At 41.6% G+C, this 27,903-nt stretch overlaps 1 protein-coding gene across 1 annotated transcript; it reads right to left on the minus strand.

The window, feature by feature from the left end:
- On the minus strand, nucleotides 1–27,585 carry LOC130103841 (filensin). The gene is made up of 8 exons (XM_056270167.1): nucleotides 27,093–27,585; nucleotides 23,638–23,698; nucleotides 21,883–21,978; nucleotides 19,847–19,933; nucleotides 11,244–11,357; nucleotides 5,680–5,900; nucleotides 4,579–4,670; nucleotides 1–1,108 (listed from the first exon to the last, which is right to left on the minus strand). The coding sequence occupies exons 1-8, from the start codon at nucleotides 27,455–27,457 to the stop codon at nucleotides 201–203; spliced, it is 1,944 nt and encodes a 647-aa protein (XP_056126142.1). The 5' UTR covers nucleotides 27,458–27,585; the 3' UTR covers nucleotides 1–200.
- Nucleotides 27,586–27,903: the final 318 nt, after the last annotated feature.

Consider the following 27,903-nt stretch of genomic DNA (forward strand, 5'->3'; position numbering starts at 1 on the left):
CCTGAAGTGAACTACTCCTTTAAGTCATCTTATGTGTGAGGGGGGAGATGGGGCAATTTAGTTTTAGCTTCCCAAGTTTTCAGACAGTAAAGGCCAAAGGCAATGGTTCAGGAAGTTAACAGCAGCACTAGGAATCTCTTCAACGGCAATACCGGAGCGGGTCAGAGGCAAGAATGGTTTAATAGAAATGTTTCCGTGGCTCAAGAAGATTTATCGGCATGTTTCTTTCTACTGGTCTTCTCGATCATGGTCTCCACCACTGTGGTTGTCTCCTCATAGCCCTTCACTCTTTTGTCAGGCGAGAGCTTCTCCACTGACTCAATGACCTCGAGCTTCTCATAACTCATGGAGTCCGGGGGGATGGAGGTGTGCGATGGCATGGGTGGGAAGATGCTGGGATCCTCCGGGATCTTGGGCTTTCCTCCACGATGGGGTGAGGGCTGCCTGGGGCCCGGAGGAGGAGGAGGGCTGGGGTCTTTCTTGTCATGCGGACCTGGTGGAGGACTGGGGCTCGGTTCTGGTTCTTTCTCCTTTGGATGAGGCTCTCCATTTTTGGACTTTCCCCTTTCATCTCCGTCGCCTTTTCCCTTTCCTGGATCTGAAGGTGTGGAAGGGTATAGGGGTGTTGGTCCGGGTAGGGGGCTTGGGGTAGGGGAAGGTTCACCTCTCCAGTGAGGATCATAAGGCATCCTGTCATCATGGATTGTAACAAAGACGTGACTGGCAGAAGGGGTGGTTGAACAGAAGCCCGGGTCCAGGTAGCTAGAGTCGCCGGTCACTAGTACGTAGCGTCCCTTGGTGAAGAAGTCCGCGATGGGCTCCGGTCTCCTTCCCCGTCTCATGCGATCACGAATGATGTTGCAGAGCGTGTCGAAGGCCTTGCTGATCTGAGCGCCATCAGGCACATCTTCTCCAGGAGCATGTTCCTCTCTTCTCTCCCCCTGCTCCTCCATCACTTGTTCTTTCTCTTCCTCCACAAATTCTCCTGCTGCCTTCTCAAGTCCACTAGCTTGTTTGGAAGTGATCTCTTTCATTTTAAACACTTTCTTGGGCAAGTTCTTCTGACGAGGCTTTACGTTGGTGATAACTTGGATGGCTTGGGTGATATCTGAAAAAAGCAGATTTTGGTGCAATCTGAGGGTCAGTCTTGTTATGCAAATACTTTGTGAACTAAAGTATTTCACTAAAGGTGCGTATCAGTCTTTTGTAAAATATCCTCTGGCCAAGCTGAGGCATGAAACCCTCTCAAACGATTGTTCATATTTTTGCACTGGAAATGTCTCAACACTGCCTCATCGGGGCACTATAGCAAGCATTAAAGGATAATTCCGGTATTTAACACTTTGAGTCTATTTTCTAGTTTGTTTTGGATGAACTAGAGTGGTGGACTTAGAAATGTTGACGATGGGTCCTGTCTCGAGTTTTTGACTATTTTAGGATCGCCTCTGAGCGCTTCAGAGTGGCTGTCGACCGGCATGCTCAAACATGTCCTTAAAACAACCCTTAACGTTCGTTTTCAAAACTGTGCAGCTCACCGAGTGGTTAGTGGTGTTCGTTGATGATCCAAAACAAGTAGCGTAGCGAAATACAGTTTCTGTCGTCTTTATTTGCCATTTTTTAAAATCGCATTGATGTCTGCTGGAGGACTCAGTGCTTGTTGATATTACTGCGCTACCGGAAACGGAAAGGGGTCTGTTTACATTTGGTTGTAGTCTTTTCGCTCGGTTCTCCGTCTCTCAGAAGGCTAGCGTGAGCTGACCAACTGCGGCAAAGTGGTTGTCGCCATCAAGTGGTCGGGAGTGTGCTAATGCTTCGGACTCAAATATTGAGCGGAAGTTTATACGCGGTTGTGAGGTATCTGAAAAAATAGTTCCACTATAGCAAATAACACGGATTGAAATCATACATTGCGCCGATATATTTGTTTTTAATCATCAACGAACACCACTAACCACTCGGTGAGTTGCACAGTTTTGAAAACGAACGTTAAGGGTTGTTTTAAGGACATGTTTGAGCATGCCGGTCGACAGCCACTCTGAAGCGCTCAGAGGCGATCCTAAAAGAGTCTAAAACTCGAGACAGGACCCATCGTCAACATTTCTAAGTCCACCACTCTAGTTCATCCAAAACAAACTAGAAAATAGACTCAAAGTGTTAAATACCGGAATTATCCTTTAATGTAAACTGTCTTCTTTTACCGTCAGTTTTTTTTCTTTCAGGTTTTTCTACTCTTATGTTTGAACATCCGTTTGAAGAGAATCCCACTTAGCAAGCTAGAACACATTTAACTGCAGATTTATTAACCGCTCATACTCTACGCTCAGCTCACACATGCACCTTGATGTTTATCTCCACTAAATAGTTTGTCCAGAGGGTGGCAACACTGCACAGGCCCATTATTTCTCAATCGAAAAAGACACAAATGAGACAGAACAACAACAAACAACTGTAGACATAATGACAATGACACCCACATTGATGAGCGCTTGTGTGAGAGATAACTGTAACTCGAGTTTAAAAAAGCACAAAGACATTTGTATCTGTAATCATTTCTGGAGAGAAATAGCGCAGCCGATGAAACGTCGGTATTGAAGAATATTACTGGGCTTAAACTGAAAACATAGCTCTAAATCTGATTGGCTGACTTCTACAGGTTTTCTGGAAACCTATAGGGCTTCATTTATAAAACGAGCGAACGCAGATTTGATCTTAGAGTGTGCGTTCGCCAAAATCCATGGCATTTATAAAAACGGTCTTTGATGAGGAGAAGTGCGTAGCGCCATGTCAGAATCGGAGTACTGTAGGTATTTGAAAATCTAAGCTTCTAATATAATCTAAAACCTAAATTCTTGCTTCTCGCTGTTCTCAAGTAAAGGATTTGGATGTTGACTTCGCTCTTTTATATGTTAATGACGTTCATTAGGCTGCGTTTACAAGTCAGAGATTGAAATCATTCAGCTGCGCACAATTCCAACCGTTTCTTATGATGCACGTGGAAATTTGACTGATCCTTGATGCGTTCGCCGATTCGCCAATTTTTTTTTTTTAAATGTAGTTTTAAGCAGCAAATGAGAATCACATAAATTATTGAATATATTTTGAGACAAAAGTCTTGTTAATGAATTTCAGTTTTGTTCAAGGTAATTAAAGCAATTAATGTTCAATAACAGAAGAACATGTAAAAGTATGGTAGTTGGGGTAAAAGACACCCCTGCTGAGGCACAATAATTAACATGATAATAAACAGCCAGCTGAATTTTCCATTTGTTGACATGACATGGTTAGATTCAGATAGGAAATATCATATATCAAGTTGGGTCTTTTGCCCTCTCGATGGTTTTACCCCGTGTGTCTGTGAGCTTAAAGGCCCACCTTTCCACCTTATACATTTATAAGATTTTTAACCAAAATGAACCACTTTTATGACCGACCCTTTGGATTTACAAGTGATTTTAATTTATTAGTTGAGTCACCTCACATCTATAATGGAAGATCGGGTGAAGTTCCTCGCTGAGAAGGGAATATCTGTGGCATATGCAGGTAAACACGAAAGTACCCTGAGTCTGTTACAGAACGCCAGTGTGTTACTGTACAGACATTTACCCAGCCCTAAACATGACGCTGAACACAACTGAACTGTGATTGGTCACTTCACAGTGGGCGGCCCTTGGCCAATATCAGCGGCTGTAGAGGCCAGACCTCACGTCAGCAGGAGAAGCTCTGGCTAAGACCAGCTAAAGGGAACTTACTGCATGGAAAGTCATTCTGAGGACACCTATAAACCTATAACTGATTATTATCAATACATGAAAATGTCTTATGTTTGAAAAAGTTCATTAGAGAAAGAAAACATTTTAGACAATTTTTTTAAAAATTGATTGAACATTCTATTTTAGAATTTTACAATTGGCACATGGTAACATATACTCATTCCACCCCTATTTACACTCTTATTTTTATTATTTGTAAAATTGTAGTGAGTGAAAAAAAAAAAAATATATATATATATAAATTCACTCACTACAATTTTACAAAAAAAATCAAAATAAGAGTGTAAATAGGTGTGAAGTAATTTCACTTTTTTAGTTGAAGTTCCATTTAAAATATCACAATTTTAAATATGAAAATAAATAAAATTGTGATATTTTAAATATCAAAATGGTACTATTTTATACAATATAAAAAGACGCAATGCCGACAAATGTACTGCATAGTAAGATTCACCCCAAAACACACACATCACACGTTCAAACACATGGGCAAAGTGTAACCTAAACCATTCCCTTTCTTCTTAAGAAACGTGTTGTGGCTCTTGACAAACAGCCGTTACTCGTGCCCAGACATAAAGGTCAGTGTCATTTATCATTGTTAACAGGGCCAATGCAAAGAATCTTAAAGGCAATTGTATTATGCTTCTGGATTCGACGAGCCTGAGCGAGACAGAGTGGGTTTGATTGACAGCTGAGTGGGCGTAACCCTTCCTTCAGGCCAGCAGCTGCTAGCTCTTGATTTGCTGCCTGTTCATAAAGACTATCACAGTGATGCAGTCATGTTACATAACCCCCCCAGCAGACTCACCTCGTCCCTGCCTGCTCACGCTAGGACTGTGGGTGTATTCATTTCTGGATGTGAGCAGAGTAATAGGTGTCCCAATTATTGACGAATTCAATCTGCGAGAGGGAGAAAGAAAATTCAGCAGCTGTATTAAAGACTTGAGAAAGAGTCCAAGAGAAAGCGTTGTCAGATATTACAAATATGCACAGCTCATCAAACATAGTGTTAATGAATGATGCTGGAATACATTTATGCTAAAACGTCTGTAAAGGCTTTAATTACAGATGAAGAAATTGCCCAACAAAAAATCTCGCTGTGATTATTGGGTAAAAAGATGATGTAGTTACACTGCCACTGTGTGGAAGCTAGCCTTCCCTGATCCCAATAAACATGACATTATTTTTAGCTTGAAATGATTAATTCTGCATTCTTTTGTACAACAAATGCAACGATGGTGACTTTTTTTGGCCAGTCCAGTAATGAAAAAAACTGGTGTTTCACTCTGAAAAATACTGCGTTAAAAACAACCCAAGTTGGGTTAAAAATGGACAAACTCAGTGATTCGGTTTTTTTAACCCAGCGGTTGGGTTAAATGTTTGCTGGACAGTTTTTTTTAACCCAACTATTGTTTAAAAAATTACTAGCTTAAAATGAACCAAAAATAGGTTAGAAATTAAAAATCAGACACATAATAACTAGAGGCAACGATAATAATCAAAAGGTGAACATTTATTAATAAGCATTTAAATACATGTTTATTGTTTAATTATTATTCATCAAACTTATTAATAAATGTAAATGTATTAAACCTATTAATAAATGTTAATTTTCAACATACGTCCAGTTCATTTTAAGCAAACAATACAGTAATTTTTTAAACAATAGTTGAGTTGAATAAAACTACCCAGCAGGTTGGACAAACGTTCAACCCAACCGCTGAGTTAAAACAACCCATTCGCTGGGTTTGTCCATTTTCAACCCAACTTGGGTTGTTTTTAACCCAGCATTTTTTAGAGTGTAGTTGTCATAATAAAACGATGTGACGGCATCTCACATTAATGGCAGGTTTGATATGATTGGGTGTGATTTGAGCATGTGGTACGAGGAGTGTACGACGGGTCTCACCGGCTGTCCTCGTTCTCGATGATTCTCCTGGAGCGCTCGAGCTCGTTCTCCAGAGAGCTCTGGTACATGGCCAGCCGCCAACACTGGCTGGTGTAACCCTCCAGAGATCTCTCGGCCTCCTCGATCTCCTTCCGGAGACTCTCGATGCGATCGTTGAACTGCTGGATCTCGCCGTCGTAGCTCGCCTGGGTCGTCTTGATGGTTTGCTCCAACACAGAGGTCTAGACCAACAGATTATAGAAAAACACTTCATTAACAGAAACACATTATAGTCCAATTATACTGGACTTCTGCTCGACGTTACACAGTCTAGTTTACTAATTTGTAGTTAGTTACTGATTTTTTTTATGTTTTTGAACGAATATTGATGTTTTTAAAGTATTTTTCATCAAATAAATGCATACGACTAAAAACAGCAAAATTGTGAAATGTTATTACAATTTAAAGTAACTGTTTTCTATGTGAATATATAGTAAAGTGTAATTTATTCCTTTGATCAAAGCTGAGTTTCCAGCATCATTACTCCAGTCTTCAGTGTCACATGATCCTCCAGATATCACTCTAATATGATGATCTGATGATCAAGAAACATTTATGATTATTATCAATGTTGGAAGCAGTCGTGCTGCTTCAGATTTTTGTGGAATTTGATGAATGGAAAGTTCAAATGAACAGCATTTATTTGAAATAGAATATGTTGTAACCAATGTTCCCTCTAAGCTGCGCGCGTGCGCGGCCGCGCACTTCTGATGCCTCCGCCGCGCACTTCTGATGCCTCCGCCGCGCACTTCTGATGCCTCCGCCGCGCACTTCTGATGCCTCCGCCGTGCACTTCTGATGCCTCCGCCGCGCACTTCTGATGCCTCCGCCGCTGATGCCTCCGCCGCGCACTTCTGATGCCTCCGCCGCGCACTTCTGATGCCTCCGCTGCGCACTTCTGATGCCTCCGCCGCGCACTTCTGATGCCTCCGCCGCGCACTTCTGATGCCTCCGCCGCGCACTTCTGATGCCTCCGCCGCGCACTTCTGATGCCTCCGCCGCGCACTTCTGATGCCTCCGCCGCGCATTTCTGATGCCTCCGCTGCGCACTTCTGATGCCTCCGCCGCGCACTTCTGATGCCTCCGCCGCGCACTTCTGATGCCTCCGCCGCGCACTTCTGATGCCTCCGCCGCGCACTTCTGATGCCTCCGCCGCGCACTTCTGATGCCTCCGCCGCGCACTTCTGATGCCTCCGTTGCGCACTTCTGATGCCTCCGCTGCGCACTTCTGATGCCTCCGCCGCGCACTTCTGATGCCTCCGCTGCGCACTTCTGATGCCTCCGCCGCGCACTTCTGATGCCTCCGCCGCGCACTTCTGATGCCTCCGCCGCGCACTTCTGATGCCTCCGCTGCGCACTTCTGATGCCTCCGTTGCGCACTTCTGATGCCTCCGCTGCGCACTTCTGATGCCTCCGCCGCGCACTTCTGATGCCTCCGCTGCGCACTTCTGATGCCTCCGCCGCGCACTTCTGATGCCTCCGCTGCGCACTTCTGATGCCTCCGCTGCGCACTTCTGATGCCTCCGCCGCGCACTTCTGATGCCTCCGCTGCGCACTTCTGATGCCTCCGCCGCGCACTTCTGATGCCTCCGCTGCGCACTTCTGATGCCTCCGCCGCGCACTTCTGATGCCTCCGCCGCGCACTTCTGATGCCTCCGCTGCGCACTTCTGATGCCTCCGCTGCGCACTTCTGATGCCTCCGCCGCGCACTTCTGATGCCTCCGCTGCGCACTTCTGATGCCTCCGCTGCGCACTTCTGATGCCTCCGCTGCGCACTTCTGATGCCTCCGCCGCGCACTTCTGATGCCTCCGCTGCGCACTTCTGATGCCTCCGCTGCGCACTTCTGATGCCTCCGCCGCGCACTTCTGATGCCTCCGCTGCGCACTTCTGATGCCTCCGCTGCGCACTTCTGATGCCTCCGCCGCGCACTTCTGATGCCTCCGCTGCGCACTTCTGATGCCTCCGCTGCGCACTTCTGATGCCTCCGCTGCGCACTTCTGATGCCTCCGCCGCGCACTTCTGATGCCTCCGCTGCGCACTTCTGATGCCTCCGCCGCGCACTTCTGATGCCTCCGCTGCGCACTTCTGATGCCTCCGCCGCGCACTTCTAAGCGGCGGCCGCGCAGAAAAGAATAAAATGCCACGCAGAGGACTGACGCGAAACGTGTGGGGAAATCCATTTGATTGTAGTTTAAGTGAGAAATAATTGCAGTGCTCTGGTCAACCACTATAGAGAGAAAACTGGTGAATGCAGTTTACCGGTTTCATAAGAGAACGATGTGAGCGCGTGTGATTGGCAGTGAGTCGTGTGTGCGGACCAAATAGCTCAATACGAGAGGCGACGAGAAACGCAAAGACGTGTGAAATAAAATCACATCATAATGTTTTAAAGAAGAGTGGTTTGATTAAAGTGGTGGAAATAACGGTTGATGGACACAGAACGGTAACAATTACACACCCACCCGCGTGCAAACTCAAAATACATCATTAGTTTAAATAGATGTTTTTGTGTGTGGGAGTTTCAGGGATGGTTAGATTATAAAAGAGTTCACATTCACTTTTCTTGAAAATATTTAGCTATTAGATCTATTTAAATGCTTTGTTTTCATATTATAATAATATAATATGTAAACAAATTTAAGCATTTAAACTGATATATTATATCACTTCAAATACTTCAATTCGTTTTTTTAAATATTTTATTAGGCCTATATTTTATTATATTATAAGCCTAAATAAAGAATCTCACAAGGGTATTGTTTAGGGCTCATTGCCATTAAAACGTTTGAAATCCCCTGCTAAAGAAAATATGGGAAATTCATAAGCAATAAACAATCATTTAACTTTGACGGTTTAATGCTTCCTGTACACAATGAATTGACTGTACAAAAACACTTTATGGTTTTCCCAAACCATCTCAGTGAAACAGCTTACTTTTTTTTCATACTATATTCTATTAATGTAAAGAATTTAACTGTCCTGCAGAAGATTTTGTAAATTATTTTTCATAGGATTTCTTGGTAAAGACTGTACAGTTAACAGCACTGTAAAACAAATATCAGGTAACCTAAAATGTGCTTCATTAGTGACTTCTTGATTTGTTAAGAAGCTTGTTTTTCGAAAATATGATTACCTATAAGTTACATCAAGGGTCAAATAAAATTGAAATGGCACATTCAAGTTAAAAGTTACAACTGAATGTTGAAACCATTGTGTTTCTACGTATGCTGTACAGGTCAGGTATAAAGAATATTTTTGCTCAGGTGGCGAAAAATGTCCGCCCAATAGAAAAAAGTTTTGCTCAGCAAGAAAAAAAATTAGAGGGAACATTGGTTGTAACATTATAAATGTCTTTACTGTCACTTTTAATCAATTTAATGCGTCTTTGCTGAATAAATTATTTATTTATTTTAAAAAAACTACTAAGCATAATAATAATATATATATATATATATATATATATATATTTAAGAGTCTTGCTAACAGTGGCCAATAGCATTGATAACAGCAACAAAATCGACAGGTGATAAAATGTATTCTGTTCATCATATAAAGCGATCGAGTCTCAGAATATTTAAACTAAAACGCTCAATTCATATGGATTCGTTTTATGATCTATTTAAGAATTATTTTAAGCAAAGTGGTAGTTGCGCAGCTGTTAATGGAGATTCATCAAATTTCTTAAAAATATCTTCATTTGTGTTTCGAAGATGAATGAAAGTCTTTCGGGTTTGGAACGACACGAGGGAGAGTAAAGGTGATGATACACAGGGCAACTTTATGAGCAATGTTGCTGGGCAATCTTGCCGAGTGATTGTTGCTTGGGCACTTTCCCATTGAAAATGGGCAATAAATGTATAAATGTATAATTTATATCGGTTGTGGGCCCTTTGTCTCATCTGGTTGCCCGGCAACATTGCCCAAAAAGTTGCTCTGTGTATCATCACCTTAATTGATCACACTTTATTTATTTATTAATTAATTTTTTGGGTGAACTAATCCTTTAAAGAGTCTCCCATGTTGGAGTAGAAAATTAATTCAAGGGTTTAAAATCCCGTCCATCATTAATTTGATCATTTTTGGCTACTGTAGTTATTGTAAACCCTAACGCTCAAATAATGAATTGGTTTTAGTAGGACAAACTTGAATTAAACTAATTAGTTCAGTCAAATGAACTTTTATGAGTATTTAGCACTTTCTTTTTCTTTCAAGTTCACAGAACTGATATATTTGAAGTAAACTGAACTGTTTCATTGTTTTGAGTTTTATGAAATTATTTATGTTCATTTAGACAAACTTAAGTTGAACTGAAACTGGGCAGGGATTTCTGTTTCCCAGCATGCTTTGCCCATGGCACTCGAAAGGGAGAATAAATGCTAAAATTAAGTGTAATATAATGTATTTTTTGTGCTAGAATAATGTTAAGTGGGAAATGATTAATGTTTTGTTATGCTAATTTAGAATAATTGCAGTTAATGTTGGTTTTAGGAGAGTTACCATCATGGTGACGAGTGGTGTGTGAGCTTGGTCTGAGAGAAGTTTGTTAAAGGCTTTATATTACTGCACTCTTACAGCAAATGCTATACCATGCTAAAGTTATTATATTAGCAAATTTGCATTATTTGAACTAGGTTGTTATACCAAGATAAGTTAATACTAATACAAATATTAACATTGAGGTTACATGAAAATGTGAAGTTAAGTGCTTGATTTAGTGTACTCAAACATTTCAAGTTAATCCCTTCAGACCTGAATTATGTTTCAAGTTTCTGAAAAATATAAAAGTACATTTTCTCAGCACACGAGGCTTCTATAAATGAGACCAAATAAAAAGTTTGGATTTAATTGTATTTTCTTTTTCTCCATTTCAATGGACATCAGGTCAAAACAGGTGTACTTCCCAAAAATGTACCAACATGAAACAAATTAACAAACATAAAAATTGTTGGTCTATACTTTAAGCTTTTTCTCAAGGTCAAGAACTTTTCAGCAGTATACCATTTCCACTTTAAATTTGAGGTTTTTGTTTTACAGATTGCACATTGTCTGTAACAAACGAAATATCTTCGAATCAATCAATATGGTCATATTAGAGTCATTTTCTGAGTGCATTTTTCTTTTTTTTAGATCAAAAACTTTTCAACTTTAATTGTAAGGTTTTTGCTTTATAGATCGCACATTTGTTTATTCATATCAAAATAAACCTAGGAATCAATCAATGCATTCACGTTAGAGTCATTTCCTGTGTGCATCTTTGAAACCATTTCTGTTAACGGTGTTCTTGTATTTTTACAGTGCATTACTGCCAGCAAGTTACTGTATTTCAATTTCCAGTAACTGTAGTGTAATTCACTTTACAGTACAAATAAATCACTCATACAAATAAAATGTATTGAGTACAAAATCTGCCAGGTCTGCTTACTTAAACTTTGAATTTCTTAACTTAAAGTTTTAAGGCAACTGATTGCCTCATTTGTTTTGTTTGAGTGTTTCCAGGTGCTGTGTGTGATGGAGAGTCCGGTACCTCAGTGTGCAGCTGCTGCTTCTGGGCCTTCAGCTGACAGATGGCGCTCTTGTACTCCTCCAACTGAGTCCTCAGACCCGGCACTCGTCTCTGAGCCATCACACGCTCCTGATCCTGCGGGGAAACACACTTCTTACTGTACTTATCCTCAAAGTGTGCTGTCATCTGATCACATAGAGCATGTTTCACTTCGACTCGTGTCTCTGAACACCTTTCAAATCCCCACACGGGCTTTTCTAAAAGAGACGCTGAAGGTCAAACACACGTCATGTCTTCTTTATTAGGAGGAGAACGGTAGAATTACCACACGAGGATTCAATTATTCATTAAAAAGAAAAAGGTAAATCAATAAGGTTAAAAACTGACAAGTAATACTAAATTTTAAACAGTTTAATTATTTACAAATGTAGTCAGTTTTAAAGGAATGATATCTTTTTTCCTGATGTTTAATTAATGGCTGTACCACCAGCTAAAAAACCTAATTAAACAGCTCTTAAAACTGTCTAAACTGACAACTTAGGGTTTATTTACACAACACTGTTTTCAACTAAAAACGAACGCTTTTTAAGCTTTACATTTACACGACAATGGCATTTTGGTGGCGGGTTTGAAACGGGTTTCAAAGAGCAAGTTTTTGAAGACGATACCGTTATCATCTCCGTGTAAACCACAAAAACGTGAATTTGTGAAAACTGTGACATCATGCGCATGTGCAGAGGTGTAGTGGTAAAAAAAGAGGTGGGTAAACTATCAATTCTGGTGGACCACGACGTGGTCACCCGGTAAGGTGGGCCACTGCCTACCGGTGTGTGTATCCTGATGACATTGCTATAGGGAGGGCTCGACATTAAGTCTTTTCACTTGTCCTTCGGACAAGTAAATCTGTCATTCACTTGTCCGAGTAAAAAAATTGCTCGTCCGGATTTTTTTTGATTTTTATTTTTTGTGTGTGTGTGTGTTAATTTATTCTGAAACAATATTCTCATTTATTCTGATTATTCTCATCAGTGTTCAATCAGCTTTGATATTGAAATCGGCATATTGTAATATCTGCACCTTTAAAGGGCATCCCCTCCCCCAATATTATTAATGCTTCATCTCTCATTTTAAATTCATAAATTTGATCAATAAATTCAATTATTTAGAATAATAATATACTATAGGGCTGTTACCCTAGGGGCTGATCAAATTAAATCATTTACACTGAAAAATTACAATTGCATAAAATAATGTTATGAAATTGATTTAAATTTACATATAAGAAACATTGGAAAGAATGATACTACTTTTCAACATAACACTAAACCGCAGGCGACCGTCTTAATGAGTGAGTCATTGATTCATTCATTCAAACAAACAAACGATTCGTTTAAACGGCTGATTCATTCAAGAATGAGACAGATGTTTATTAATGGGTCATTGAATCTTTGACTCAATTGATTTGTTCAAAACGCTGAATCATTCAGTAATGAAAACAGGTTGAGTGTTCCTGTGAGATGCGCCGTGGTTCTGCTGTGATTTTTGTTTGGAACTATTTTCGCTGCTGAAACAGAACAAAAACAGCCAATATTGCATCTAAAATGTAAGTGGCTTAATTTTAACTGTTTATTGAACTGTTGTAGGAAAGCAATGTCACATTTTCAATCGTGATGGTGTTCAGGAAAAATAAATAAGGTTGCTTAACATATGTAAAAAATAAATAAAAATTAAATATAAAAACTACACATTTTTTTTATTGGCAGTATGTTGTTAACCGAGTGTGTGCTGCGCTCATTTGTGTAAATTTCTCCTCGAGAGGCTGCGCGAGCGTCAACAGCGTAAGTTAACCTCACCGTCAGTAAAAGTCAACAACACTGACAGTCATGCAGCGCAATATGAAAGAGTTCGTCTTAGTTTTAACAACCTATGAAACTAAAAATGAACAATGAAACTAAAACGACATAAGCTTAATTTAAAATGTATTAGGAACTACGGGCAATTTAGAGGTGGATAAACGCAATTTAGAGGTGGATAAACGCACTTTGGAGGTGGGTAAATGGTATTTCCGAATATTGGGAGGTGCGTAAACGGCGTTTACGTGCGTTTAGCCTCCACTACATCCCTGCACATGTGTATACGTGTTTCTTAGATAGTGACGTCGCCATCTACTGGCCTGACAGCAGAACACAGCGCTAGTCGTTTTCACGGATCGTTTGGACAGCGCTGTCGTCTGTAAAAGAAAAATGCGAAGGAACATAGATGTAGATAGTTGTCGTGTAAACGTCCACTTTTTATAACTCCTATTTATATTTTTTAAAAATCCTAAGCAATAAACCTGCAGAATCCAGATTTACTTGTCCTTATAAAGCTGTCATTTAAAAAGCAAGGAAATATCAATGACATTTGCACACAAGCACCCATTACCACAATGAACAAGATATTAGCTCAGCGCTTAAATGCTTATTTTTTATGTTTGTTATGGCAAGCATTGACATTATTATTGCCATTACTAAGAGCCAGTGATTTGAACAAACACCTAAAGCTAAATAATAGGCTAAACTTTATCTCATAACTGACCAGCAACAGACACGATCACTCACAATGTTTGGGCTTTTTTCGGTGCTATTTGTTCTCTAAGCAATCAAACTTTGACCTGTCAGACTATAAACAAGCAAAACAATCACACACACATACGCACACGCACGCACGCACACACACACACACACACACACACACACACACACACACCTTAGCAACCACATATCCGGATAGCAACCCACTTCAGCATTGTGCCATTGAGCTTTGCGAACACATGCACCGCTCACATTTGGCTCAGAATGTCATTGACTTGATTTGACTCTTGATTAGTTGTTTTTTTCGGTTCTTCTGTTACACTTTATTTTGATGCTCCACTTCAGACATTCTCCTGACTAGAAGTAACTTTGCAACTACATGTCAACTTATTCAACTAACAGTATACTCCAATGAGAGTGAGTTACTTGAGAATGTCTAAAGTGGTCAATCGAAATAAAGTGTAACCTATTATCTCTAGACCGAAAAAAAGCTAAAAATAATCTTTCTGACTAATTGTTCCTCCTTGGGGTGATTCGGTTAGTTGCTCCAAAATATAAAAGTAGCCTATAAATATTTATAGTCATGTCTACTTTTACAAATGCATCTTAATCTGATGCATAAGTCAAACAACTGAAAGCAAAGGAGAAACCTGTGTGTCAAAAAATGACACTAAAGCGGTACATGTGCGTTAAAAAGTGATCGATATGTGACGAGTTGGTGTGAGAACGTGTTGAATGAAATGTGGACTCAGGACGAGCTTTAGGACTGTGAAGCTTTGAGGTGTTGATGGACTCGATCTTCTCCATCTGTGTTTGATCATCGCTCTGAATCCCATCCGGGACAAACACACACTTTTCTCAGCTTTATGTTCAAAATGTTGCTGTTTTAAGAAACTTACCCACATACAAGTGTTGATAAAAGCAACATGACATCATGACTTTGCGTAAACATACACGCCACTTTCAAGTCAAGTGGCGTGTTATCTATACGCATTTTGAGCTATCCGCGTGTATGTCCACGCCGAAATCTTTTGCGTGTATGTCTACGCCATTAAACGTCCGAGTGATTCCGCGTGTATGTGTACGCCGTTAAATGTCCGAGCGAAACGAAGCAAAATCTATATCTACATCTGTGGAGCGATATTTCTTTTCCTAGGATGGTAGGAGAAGACTCATAAATGGTATTAACCCCAGTGACAGGTAGGTTTAGGGACGGGGTTGGGGTAGGTCATATATTTATATATACATAATACAGTAATATAACGTTAAGTCAAAGGCGTTGATAAACACGCTGAAAAGCAATTATGCGTGTTGATAGCACGCCAAAAATGGAAATACGAATTGGCGTGTCATACATACGCCATTTCATGAGATCAGTCTGATAAAAGAGAATGCATTAATCTAGAATAAAACTTTTTTTTTTTTTTACATAGATATTCATACAACTAAATATTCTGGGGCCATGAAAGTTTTGTGAAAATTATAAAGAATTATTGCGGTGGCAACTTAAAAAAAAAAAAGAAAAGAGTTAAAGGGGTGATTGATTATGATTTCACTTTTCTAACTGTAGTTAGTGTGTAATGTTGCTGTTTGAGCATAAACAACATCTGCAAAGTTACGACCCTCAAAGTTCAGAGTAAAGGGAGATATTTGCTTTTACAGAAATCGCTTTTCAAGGACTACAACAAACGGCTGGTAGGAACTACACGAGCTTCCTCCCGGGTTAGTGACATCACTAACCCTGGAATTTACATAAACACCGCCCCCAGGAACGCGATTTATAGATTATCATGACAGAATATGCTAATCAATGACTTGAAGATATTAACTCCACATCAGATACATAAATTCATCAACTAACCACTCAGAAATGTCCTGTTGCTTCTCATGTTGTCACTTTTGTCCGACTCTTTTTGAAATTTTCAGTGCGTGTGTGTGAGGTAATCGGAGCTGCTAACACACACACACACACACACACACACACAAGCTCTTTAAGCTCCGCACTCTGTGCCGGGAGCAGTAGCTCATTTGCATTTAAAGGGACAGACACAAAAACTGCGTATTTTGCTCGCCCTCAAAAAGTGACAATTTTAATATGCGATAAAAAAAATTATCTGTGGGGCATTTTCAGCTAAACCTTCACATACACACTTTTGGGGACATCAGAGACTTATTTTACATCTTTTGAAAGGGGCATAATATGACCCCTTTAAGTAAAAAACAAACAAGCCAAAAAGTAAAACATCTAAAATGAACACATTGGGTCTCATTCATGAAACACGAGCAGAACTAATTTTTGTGTAAATCATGTGTAAAGTGGTTCTGGCGTAAATTTTCGGATTCATTAAAATGTTCGTATTTTCCAAATGTTAGTTGGTACGAAAGAAATCTACACCTGCTCCCAGCCACGCGTAAATAGTGAGTTTAGGATCCGAACGTTTTGCTCATTAATAGCTAAGGCTGCATTTTAATTCACCTTAATCGGGTACATATTTACACAGCATTTTGAAAAAATATTATATATAGTAATTACATACGGTTTTTCTTTTTACTCCTGGGACTGTTTGATTAACAGATGAAACTCCATTAACTGCATCTGTAATATGCTGCCAAGCTTGCTTTTCTTTAGGACCTGATACGCCACTATGTACGCTTGAAAATAAAATGTGGTAATAATAATAATAATAAATTGAATTTGTATAGCGCTTTTCTCGAACTCAAAGTCGCTTTACAGGGCAGGTGAATAAGCAAAAAAAAAAAAAAAAAAAAAAAAAATCAGGCACATATAGAGATGGGAGGGCCGTGTGGCTACGGATAGGCAGAGATGAAGAGATGAGTCTTGAGGCGGGACTGGAAGATGGTGAGGGACTCAGAGGTGCGGATCTCATGGGGGAGGGAGTTCCAGAGCCTGGGAGCTGCCCTGGAAAAGGCTCTGTCCCCAAAACTGCGAAGCTTGGACTTGTGGATGCAGAGGAGACCGGCTGAGGTGGATCTGAGGGACCGTGAGGGTTGGTAGGGGAAGAGGAGGTCAGTGAGGTATGAGGGGGCCAGGAGGTGGATGGCTTTATAGTTAAGGACCAGGATTTTGTATGTGATCCGGTGGGAAATAGGAAGACAGTGTAGTTGTTTTAGGACTGGAGTGATGTGGTGCCAGGATTTGGAGCGGGTGATGAGTCGGGCGGCTGCATTCTGGACCAGTTGGAGTCTTTTTATGTAGTTTGAGCTGATACCAAGGAGTAGTGAGTTGCAGTAGTCCAGTCGTGAGGAGATGAAGGCGTGAATGAGTCTTTCAGCAGCAGAGGGTGTGAGTGAGGGTCTGATTTTGGCGACGTTGTGGAGGTGAAAAAAGGAGGTTTTAATGACATGACAGATGTGAGGTTCAAGGGAGAGGGTTGAATCAAAAATCACGCCAAGATTTCGGGCCTGGGGAGATGGGGAGACAATGGTGTCGTCAATGGTGACAGTGATGTTATTGGTTTTGCTGAGAGTGGATTTGGAGCCTATGAGGAGGATTTCTGTTTTATTGCTGTTGAGTTTGAGGAAGTTATGTTGCATCCAGGTTTTAATAGCTGACAGACAGGAGTTGATATGGGAGAGGGGAGGATTGTGGGGGGATTTGGTGCTGAGGTAGATCTGAGTGTCATCGGCATAACAGTGGAAATTCAGTTTGAAGTGACGAAGTATCTGACCAAGGGGGAGGATGTAAATGATGAAGAGGAGGGGGCCGAGTACGGATCCTTGGGGAACGCCTTGGGTGACTGTGACTGTTGCAGAGGTGTGATTATGAAGAGAGATGAAGTGGGATCTGTTGGAAAGGTAGGAACGGAGCCAGCTGAGTGCAATACCTTTGATACCAAGGTCTTTGAGTCTGGTGAGCAGGATGTTATGGCTCACGGTATCGAAGGCTGCACTCAGGTCGAGAAGAATAAGGATGTTAAGGGAACCGGTGTCAGCGGAGGTGAGGAGGTCATTGAGGACTTTGAGGAGAGCGGTTTCTGTGCTGTGGAGGGGGCGAAAACCAGATTGGAGAAGTTCAAATTGGTTATTGACATGAAGATGGGTTTGCAATTGTAAAGCAACTATACGTTCCAGGGTTTTAGACAGAGAGGGGAGGGTGGAAATTGGGCGGTAGTTGTTGAGGGAAGAGGGATCCAGACCAGGTTTTTTGAGGATTGGGGTGACAGCGGCAGTTTTGAAAGCACAGGGGACAGTTCCAAGGGACAATGAGGAATTGAAGAGGTTAGTGAGGTAGGGGCAAAGGACGGGGAGGCAGGACTTCAGGAGTGGAGTAGGGAGGGAGTCAAGTGAGCAGGTAGTCGGTTTGGAAGAACTGATAAGTTTAGAGATTTCAAAAGTGGTGACCAAGTTAAACTGGGAGAAGAGGCAGTGTGGAGGAGGGGGAGGGAGGTCAGGAGGGATGGGGGGAAAAGGGGCCGTGATAGGTGCTGGAGTAGATACTGGAAGGTTGGATGCAGGGGATAGAGATTGATAAATGATATTGATTTTATCAGCGAAAAAAGTGAAGGAATGAGTTGCAGAGATCCGGAGTAGAGGTAAGGAGGGTGTTGGTCCGAGGCTTGATGAGGTTGTTCAATGTGGAGAAGAGGGTTCTGGGGTTTAGACAGGGGTTGGTGAGGATGGTGGAGAGGTAGGCAGATTTGGCGGCAATGAGGGCATCTTTGTAGGCAATGAGGTGGAGTTTATAGGCTTCATGGTGGACTATGAGAGATGATTTTTTTGTTAGGCGTTCAAGTTGGCGTCCAGTTTGTTTCATTTTCCGGAGTGCAGGTGTGTACCAGGGTGACGAGTTGTTAAAAGTGACAGTTTTTGTTTTGAGCGGGGCCAAAGTGTTAAGGGAGGTACACAAAGCGGAGTTGAGGTGGTTTGTGAGATCATCAGGTGAGGTGAGGGTTGAGTCCATGTGGAGAGTGGTGGAGAGCAGGTCAGAGAGATGATGGGGATCAATTGATTTAAGGTTGCGGAAGGTGATTTCTCTGAGGAGGCGGGGGCGGGAGGTTGGAGACGGAATGGTGAACCGTATCAGTTTGTGATCAGAGAGGGGAAAGAGGCATGGATGGAGGTTGAGCACTGGTTGATTAGTGGAGCAGACCAGGTCGAGGATGTGTCCTTTTTCATGGGTGGGGAATGTGACATGTTGGGTGAGAGTAAAGTTGTCCAATAAAATTGTGAATTCTGATGACAGCTTGCAGGTGGAGGAGTCTATGTGGATGTTTAAGTCACCGAGTAGTAGCAGACGTGGAGAGAGAGATGAGGCGTGAGGAGTGTGAGGAGTTCAGTTAAATCAGAGAGGAATGAGGGATTTGGTTTAGGTGGCCGGTAAATGAGGATAACTGTCATGGAGGAAAGAGCTTTGAAGACGAGATATTCAAATGATGATACTGAAGGGAGGGTGAGTTCAGTGATATGGAAGTTCTAATTATAAATAACGGCGAGGCCACTTCCACAGCGGGGTTTGCAGATGTAATTGTAGCCAGTGGGGGATGCTTGGTTGAGGGAGAAGAAGTCATTGGTGTCAGTGGTGAAGTCAGTGGTGTTTTGAATGAACTTCTGATAATAAAACTTCGATTTCTGCATCTGAGAAATTTTTCTTGTTCATTCGCTTTTGAGAAGACATGTTGAAAACCTTTGTTTGGTGTCATAATATGGGCGGGATTTATGGTAATTGAGAATGAGCGTGCACGCGCATCCCATTTACGACTGATTGGAATTCATTAACACACACACACATATCACATCTGACGTTTACGAAGTATTTGTGAATCAGGAGAAGAGTTTTCGGGAAGGTCTCTTTACGCGCAAATCATTCGCATATTTACTCGTATATTTACGAATGTTTCATGAATGAGACCCAATGACTTTCCTCAGCAGTAATCGTGCGCTTCAGATGCTCTCGCCCGCAGAAGAACGGTGGAAGATAAAGGGTGTCATCGCTCAGGGATCCTGATCACTCAGAGACACACAGCTCTTATTCCCTGTGACCCCCGAGAGTCAGAACAGGCCCGAGGCGCTGAGAGACACAAGCTCACCCACCTCTGAGACTGACGAGCCTGGCATCAGGGGGATCGTCTGGTTGATCTGCTGCAGGATATTCATATACGTTTGGATCTCAGCGAGGTTCTGTGGAGGAAGACACACACACACACACACGGGACAGGGATCAATGGAGGGGGACATCAGGAGTGAGACTGGTGAAAGGTCAAATTCATTACAGAGAAACAGGCGTTAGAGGATGCAAAGAATGTTTCTCTTGAACAATAAAAAGAAAATAGATGATTATATATAGATAACTGTACAAATTAGATTTGATTGTAAAACAAATTATCAAAGCAATTCGCCTTTGGCTAAGCCCCGCCCCCCTTAGTTACTGTTGCTACGTCCGACAAACAAACTTCATCTGGGCTCTGGTATCAACATGGTGTATGCTGTGACAGCTCTTCCTGCTGACATTTTATCAAACATTTATAAAGCAGCAAATAAAGTGTCCGATAGAAGTAGGCAAAGGGGCTGCAATATACGTTCGAAGACATACGTTCATGACATACAGGGGAACCGCAAGGCATCCAAACAGAGGCAAAAGCACATCGGTCACAGTCAAAAAATGACCCACCGCATATCCTACTAATGGAGACGGAGGCTGGGACTCACAATATCAAGGAGCAACATGCAAATGCTGTTCATGCAAAGCTGGGTAGGTCTCTATTCACTTCTATAATCGTTATTACAAAGCAAACGGACTACGCGAGTATAACGTTGTATTTATTAGCAGCGTGTGCTAGACGACACTTGTCAGGATTTGACTTCGGTTTTGGGAAGGGAAAAACGCACACCCCCCTCCAACCTCTCTGGGAAACGCGTATCTGTGTTACAAATGCCCCAGGCACAACGTTTAACCATATTTTTGATAAAACTACGACGCTAATAGCCGGCCGAGACCAAAAATATGAGACGCCTGTGTTAAAGTCAATGGAGCGCTGTGAAAAAGTGCCGGACCTCTGTGGGAGCTCGTTCTTGGCTGCGCTGTGATTAGTCAATCTACATTCTAGGGTGTGGCTTAGCCAAAGGCGAATTGGCATCTGCAAAGAAATGATTCTTCAGTGGTTCCAATGACAGGGTCTCAAAACCACTACGCTGGATCACTCACTTAAAACTACATGTTTAAAGTCAGCTTGAATAGGAAGTTGAGGTAGTTTTTCTTCCCTATTGTGCCGTATATCCGAGTGAAACGCTTCTGGAACAAGAAAGAAATGTGGGCGGGGCTTGATTTTGTCTGTGGGGAATTGATTGGATGGTTAAAAGGTTGTGGTTTGCTATTGGTGGATCTCATGTGAGTGACAGGTTGCCCCGCCCACATCATCAGAGAAGAGAAGCTGACGATACTCAGCTCTATATTTCTTCGGGCCCCGACGAAACGTACCAGTTCACAAAATTAAGGGAATGCATAGCTGATATAAAAATTTGGATGACTATTTTTTTTCTACTACTTAATTCTGAAAAAAACAGAGTTTCTAATTATTGGGCAAAATACCTCTGCACGTATCAATGAAAAATGCGGAACAGTTAGTTAAGATAAATGTCAGATAAAGAATATTACTGATATTTATACTTTGAGTCTATTTTGGGTCACTGCACAGCTTATTGACAAGCATTAAGATTATTACATAATAATGCTTTTATATTAAACAATAATACGAGTGAGACTTGATCACTTCAATCACTGAAAGCAGCATTCTGGCTGCTGTGTCATATGTCTATGTTCATGTGCTTCTGTGCTTCCGGCTGCTCTGTCATAGTTTCTGAAATAATGCGCATGTTGATGAGAATATTCTGGTGTTCAGACGCTGACTGATTAAACATAAAGCACAGCCACACAATAGACTGTCACTCGACGGCTCAGAAAAACACTGCTGACATCACATTTAAAAGATACCAAATTCTGCTCTCTAAAGTGAACAAATGTAAGCTCAGCACACACAATCCTTTCAACAACTTTCAACTTTAGCAGAAGAACTTTCCAGAGGCTCCTTGAAAAGACAGAAGTGGAAATAGGGGTTATATTTTCCTCCTACCTTTTTGTGCCTCTCTCTGGTAGCGTTGACGTCGTCTTGCAGAAACTGCAGCTGGATTTGATACTCAAGGTTCTTCAATAGCACGGTGTCGGCTCCCTGCAAACACAAGAGCAAATGGAATCATAATTGAGACTTGGAAAACATTGTTCAGTGAACAATGGTGGTGGAGTTACTCAGAAACACTTGTCTCAACATAAGACATCTCACTCCCTGATTTTCAATAATGTGTTGATAAAGTCTTGATGTTGTTTTCAGGCTCTACTAGAACAGGTTTTCCTGCTTGAATGTTGATTATTCTCCTCATATTCTCCATTGTTGCGGCTCCTCTCTTCCCAGTCTGTCAGTAACGCTCTGTTTACTTCCTGTCTCTATATAGCCCCTCCTTCTGAAAAGCACACTGTGCTCTGATTGGTCGGCTGGAGCAGTGTGTTGTGATTGGTCGAGCGCTTCGAGTGTGTTTGGGAAATGCCCCGCCCCTTCCCATAACCGCCAGTTTAACACACTACTAACTAACTCAACCAGGCCCGCCCCTTTATTCTCCATATGGATTATTATAATGAGGAATATTGTGACGTGTTCGTTCCCGGGAGAAACTCAAGACTACAATGGAGGCGTTTCAGGAGTTCAGAAACACTGACACTGATATAGAGAAGAACTCAGAGATTGTTCATGCTCAAACAGCAACATTACACACTAAAGAAAGATGAACATGGAAAAAAGCATAATAGGTCCTGTTTAATATTTGGGTAACTTCCAGTTTAACTAACTTTAATTAACTTCCATTATAGAAGTTGACCTGAATTTTTTCCTATAGCACTCCATTTATTACTGCTGAGAATGCATCGTGTTACAAAACAAACTGTAAGAATGCACACATTCGAGTTTAAACAACTAAAAGCCTTTGCATTTGCAAGAACTCGTATGTGTTTCTGGCCTTATGCGAAGTCGAGTAGCTTACAGCATTGCATTTATAAATAAAAAATGATAAGTCACTTGAGTGTGTATTTCATAGATTTTACTGCTGCTAAGGGGGTTTGAGGCGCTTCACATTGAGCCTTCGAACAGCCCTCGCCTGTGGTTATATCTCTGAGACGCATGATCTCTTGTGGATTATTGCTTTATGAATTTACCGTATCATCATGCGTATTATATCTTTAATTATTATGACTGTATACCGTATCTCTTAAATGTCTGTCTAGTTTGAACTTGCCACGCTAGCAACTGCTCTCCGCGGAAGCTTTACGTTTAAACCAACCCGATCTCACGGTAATTCGTACAAATTTTACGAGTTGCCCAATTCGTATGAATTCGTACGAATGACCTACCCCTGACCCCTGACCCCGCCCCTAAACCTAACCGTCACTGGGGTTTAGACAAATCGTACGAATTCGTACGACCTCAATCAGTCATATTTTACTCACTCGTACGAATTCGTACAAATTGGATGTGAGATAGCGTTGGATTAAACACCTAATAAAATATTTCAACTCAGATCAATATTTCGTGTCTAATTATTTACTTATGTGGCAAGTACCCGTGTAATAAGCGGGATAATGTACATCCAGCCGGTTGTTATCTCAGAATAAACCCCTTCAGGTGTGTGTGTGTGTGAGAGTGTGTGATCTCAGAATTACCCTTCAGGCTGATCACAACCTCATCATCCTGTCGGGGGTTATTTTGAGAGAACCACCGGCTGGATGTACATTATCCCTTACATAATGGCCAGAGAAACTGCAGGTCACAGTATGTTTGTACCTTACTGAGCTGTTCCAGCGTGTGCCGCAGCTGCTCTTGGTATTCACATTCATTTCTGTATCTGTGGACAACAGAGAGTATGTCAAGTACAGTTCATCCCGACAGTCATGCATGTTCACGGTTTTCATTTCAAGGCTCTTTCTAAGCAGAGAGAGTTATTGATCTGCTTTGACCTGTGGACCCTGATGTCATTTCTTTTGGTAATAATTCAGAGGTTTCTTGGGTGTTATGAAGCATGCAAACATGACTGATTCTCATTTACTACGCCCTTGACCTGTGAAAAAGTTAATTAATAAACTTCAGGTTTTTTAATAGGTCTATCAGGAAACAACGTTTTCTTATTGAATCATTGAGCACCTTTGAGGAAGAATTAACTACAATATTTGCTCACACTTTATGTGTCTTACTATGATGTTCTTACATAAAAAAATAATGATGTACAATGTACTTATTGTTTTGCTGTTGTATTACAAAACACTATTGAGAAGGATACGGGTACGGTTAGGACAGGTTTGTTGGTTTATGGGTGGGTTAAGGGGTCAACAGTAATTATAGATGTAATTACATTTAGGTATTTTAAATGCAATTACAATGTAAAAACATGTATGTACACAATAAGTGCAACTAAAATGTTACTACATAGTAGTTGAAGACACTTGATATAAAGTGGGACCTATGATTTTCCAAAGTTTAACGGAATCAAATATTTTTATGTTTTTGTTTTTTGGCACTTAGTAGCTGTCACGGTGTGGCCGGACCTGGGATCTGGGAGCTCCCTCGGATTGACTGCTTGAGCCCCCAGCCGGTAACACGCCTTGATTGACTCGTCGTTCAACGAGCAGGACGCAGCGAGAGGAACAAACCCCCAGGTGAAGTGGAACAGATCGCGGCTATCCAGAGCCAAAGCCGCGATCTGTCCAGCGAGCTCCCAGCTCATGATAAGGTCCGTTCTTCTGTTAATTTTAGGTCGGTTCTTCTGTCACGGTGTGGTGTTGGAGGAAGACAAGGCAAGCAGGCAGAAGGTCCAATATAAACTTCTTTACTAAATATTACTTCAGGTAGGTATAGACAGGCAGGTAACACTCAGACACGCTAGGTAACATACACAATAACATAATCATTAAAGGGACACTATGCAGCTTTTTTAGCTTAACTGAACAGCTTCAGAGTTATTGAAATGGTTATATAACTTCTTTCGGGTTGAATGGTGGGCGTCTCGACCCCCCCTGGTGCCTGTGAGCGAAAAAATCTCACTTGCAACTTCGGTGCGGCGGCCCGCGTCAGGAAGTATCGCGTGATATCAGCTCTCGCGATGTAACATATTCCTTTACGGCAACTGCACACATACACACAGGAACAAGGTATAGATGGATGGAGTTTGTCACACTATCGTCATGGCTGAGCCGGCATATAAGATGCAGAAAGCTAGGAAAGCATTGTCGGAGGAACAGAGAAAGAGGAAACGGCAGACTGACCGAGCGAGGAGTCGGACACGAGCATAGGCATAATTTGCTGGTGTGTTATGTCCCCATTGAAACTTCTCGCGGCACGGATGTAACGTTACCATTACAAACAAATAAAACATCTCCAGGTAACTCTAGTAGAGCATTCATTTCGTTCGTTTGTTAAATAAGAGGCGATCTGAAATGTGTTACTTTTGAAATCAAGTGACCAAAGTGCTCGTTGCCTCTGCGATCAGTGGTGCAGATAAGTTACAGTGTTCTGTTGTGACGCGCGCCTGAATCCGTTGCGGGGACTGAGAGACTCTATATTTTGTTATGGTGAAATCACAAAATCTAATGCACAAAAAACATGTCCCTGCTTGAAATACAACCACTAATAAACAATCGGTTTTGATGAGGAAAATAAACTATACTACTACTACCGATTAGAACCCAGAACCTCTGACACACTTGGCAAAAGTTCTGCCTCTGGACCATTAAAATTGTCGGATCTATGCATTTAATCACGTGAAAATTCTCACCACTAACAACATATATTATATCTCATTAAACGACAAATTAAACACAATGTACTATTGTATACTATGTAACAGGGCATGTCACGCTCTGAGTGAGTGGTATTTACGACAGTAACATTAAATTCAAGTACTCCACAGTAACTCTAGGGGTCGCTGTTTGACAAAAACGGGATTTCTGCATAATGCCCCTTTAACAAGTGACATAATCAAGAACCGACCGGACAGACTGGGCAGAAGGAAAGTAGACAGATACAAACGAACAATAACGAGGTGAGGACAGGTGACACGGATGATGAGGACGATGAACAGGTGGGCGATTGAGGGAGTGAGTTCAGGTGTGGAGACAAGAAGGATTCTGGGAAGTGCAGTGAAGACGAAGACAGACTGGTGCAGACGATGACTGTGACAGTAGCAAGTAAACAAACAAGTTGGAAATCAGAACTTTACATTCGAGTTAAAGTCTTTTAATAAATCTGTGTTTTTCTGCATCATTATTTAAATCAGAACTTTCTGTCTGTGTTTTTCTGCGCTTTTGTTTAAATAGCTTTTCTTCTCTTCTCTGTTAATATTATTTAATCTCTTTCAGCTAAAGTAGCCGCTCAACAGTCCTTTAAACGTCTTTGAGCAGATTGTTCAAAACGTAACAGTTTTCGGTCATTTTAGACCGAAGAAGCCCAGAGGGTAGTATCTCGATATTTGGTCATTTTTATATTATCTGCATTGGTCAATAACCACGATAAAGGCCCATTCACACCAAAGAAAAAAACTTTAAAAATATTAAAAAAAAGTAGTTCTAAAAATGTCCACCAACTGTAAAGTTAACGACACAGAGGAACGATATCACTGGAATCACTTTAACAATGATTTTTGTCCAGCTGATGAATGATAAAAACATTGAAAGCCAATCAGAATCCATCCTGCTTTAAAGAACTCCAGCATTTAAAGAGACAGACGCCGAAATTGCAGCGTGCCCTTACAATAAACAACACGATATCGGGCGTTGGTGTGGACGCTAATAAAGTTATCTTTAATAGTTATCGTTCTTGGTGTGAACAGGCCTTAACTCTCCCTTGTGTTGGTTTCAAATGTAATGTATTAGTCAATGAACAGATGCTCCCCCAACAGACATTCTCTTGACTTTAGGAACCTTTGCAACTACATGCAATCTGATTCTAACCCTACCAGTCTACTAATACTCTACTAACACTCTAATGAGAGTTAGTAGAGATGTAGGTGCAACTTTTCTTATAGTCAAGAGAATGTCTGTTGGGGGAGCATCTGTTCATTGACTACTACATTGCATTTGAAATCAACAGAAGGGAGAGTTAAGGCCTGTTCACACCAAGAACGAAACAGAATTTTCTTATCTTAAATCTATTATTCGCATTATTCTCGCCTCCCCTCTAGTTATCAGTCATCAAAAGTCTTCAACCACAATCTTCCACACTCTTCATCCTCTGTCGGATTGTCTAACCTGCTGTTGTACTCGTCCAGCATGCGCTCTGCATCTTTCAGCTCTCTCTCCAGCTTGGCTCGGTCGGACCGCAGCTCTCGGATGCGTTGCCTGTTGACGCTGATCTGCTCGCTGAAGGTCTGCTCCACCCCCGGCGTCTCCTCCATGCGCTGCAGAGTCTCCAGCTGTTTGCGAAACACGGCGTTGCGTTGCTCCAGGACGCGCGCGCGGTTGATGTAACGCGCGAAACGGCTGTTCAGCTCCTGCAGGTTCTGCCATCCCGGGACGGCCGGAGCCGACTCCGTCTCTGGGCTGCTGGGCTCCTCGTACACATCGGAGCGCTCGTACTTCTTGCGTACCTCATGCCGATAGCTGGACTTCATCATTGTTTGCGATCTTAAACTAAGTGCTTTACCCCTCAGCACCTTTAGTGTGTGAAAACTAGGGTGCTCACCCTCTGCTGTCTCATGCTAGACTAAACTCTGTCCGTTCGGGCCACGGGGCCAAATAGCTTAAAAACTTTTCATCCCAGTGTTTCACATGGTGTGCCGTATGGATTCTTCCAGAGGAGTCCTGTGTGCACAAGGCCAGCACCATCATTGTCGAGGGCTTTGCTGTGTTGAATGATCTTTTGAGCTCTGCTTTTGTTTCCAGAAGTCTATGATCACAATGATACGATTCCACAGCCCTCTGCTTGACAATGAAAAACTGCAGGGCCTGCTGTTTTAGCGCACACGAAACAACTAAACATTTCAACTACAGTCTGGCAATGACACATAACAGCCAGTACTTTATTACCCAGCATGTCAATACATCCATTGGTGTACCTGCT

The sequence above is a fragment of the Rhinichthys klamathensis genome, unplaced genomic scaffold (genome assembly GCF_029890125.1).
Source record: "Rhinichthys klamathensis goyatoka isolate OS25496 unplaced genomic scaffold, OSU_Roscu_1.1 h1tg000298l_1, whole genome shotgun sequence".
Lineage (NCBI taxonomy): Eukaryota > Metazoa > Chordata > Actinopteri > Cypriniformes > Leuciscidae > Rhinichthys > Rhinichthys klamathensis.

Coding starts and splice junctions, on each gene's coding strand:
- LOC130103841 (XM_056270167.1), bottom strand. CDS start 27,457: ATGATGAAGTCCAGCTATCGGCATGAGGTACGCAAGAAGTACGAGCGC. Junction 5,901..11,243: donor AGCAGCAGCTGCACACTGAG/GTACCGGACTCT, acceptor CTGTTGGTCTAG/ACCTCTGTGTTGGAGCAAAC. Junction 4,671..5,679: donor ATCGAGAACGAGGACAGCCG/GTGAGACCCGTC, acceptor TCCCTCTCGCAG/ATTGAATTCGTCAATAATTG.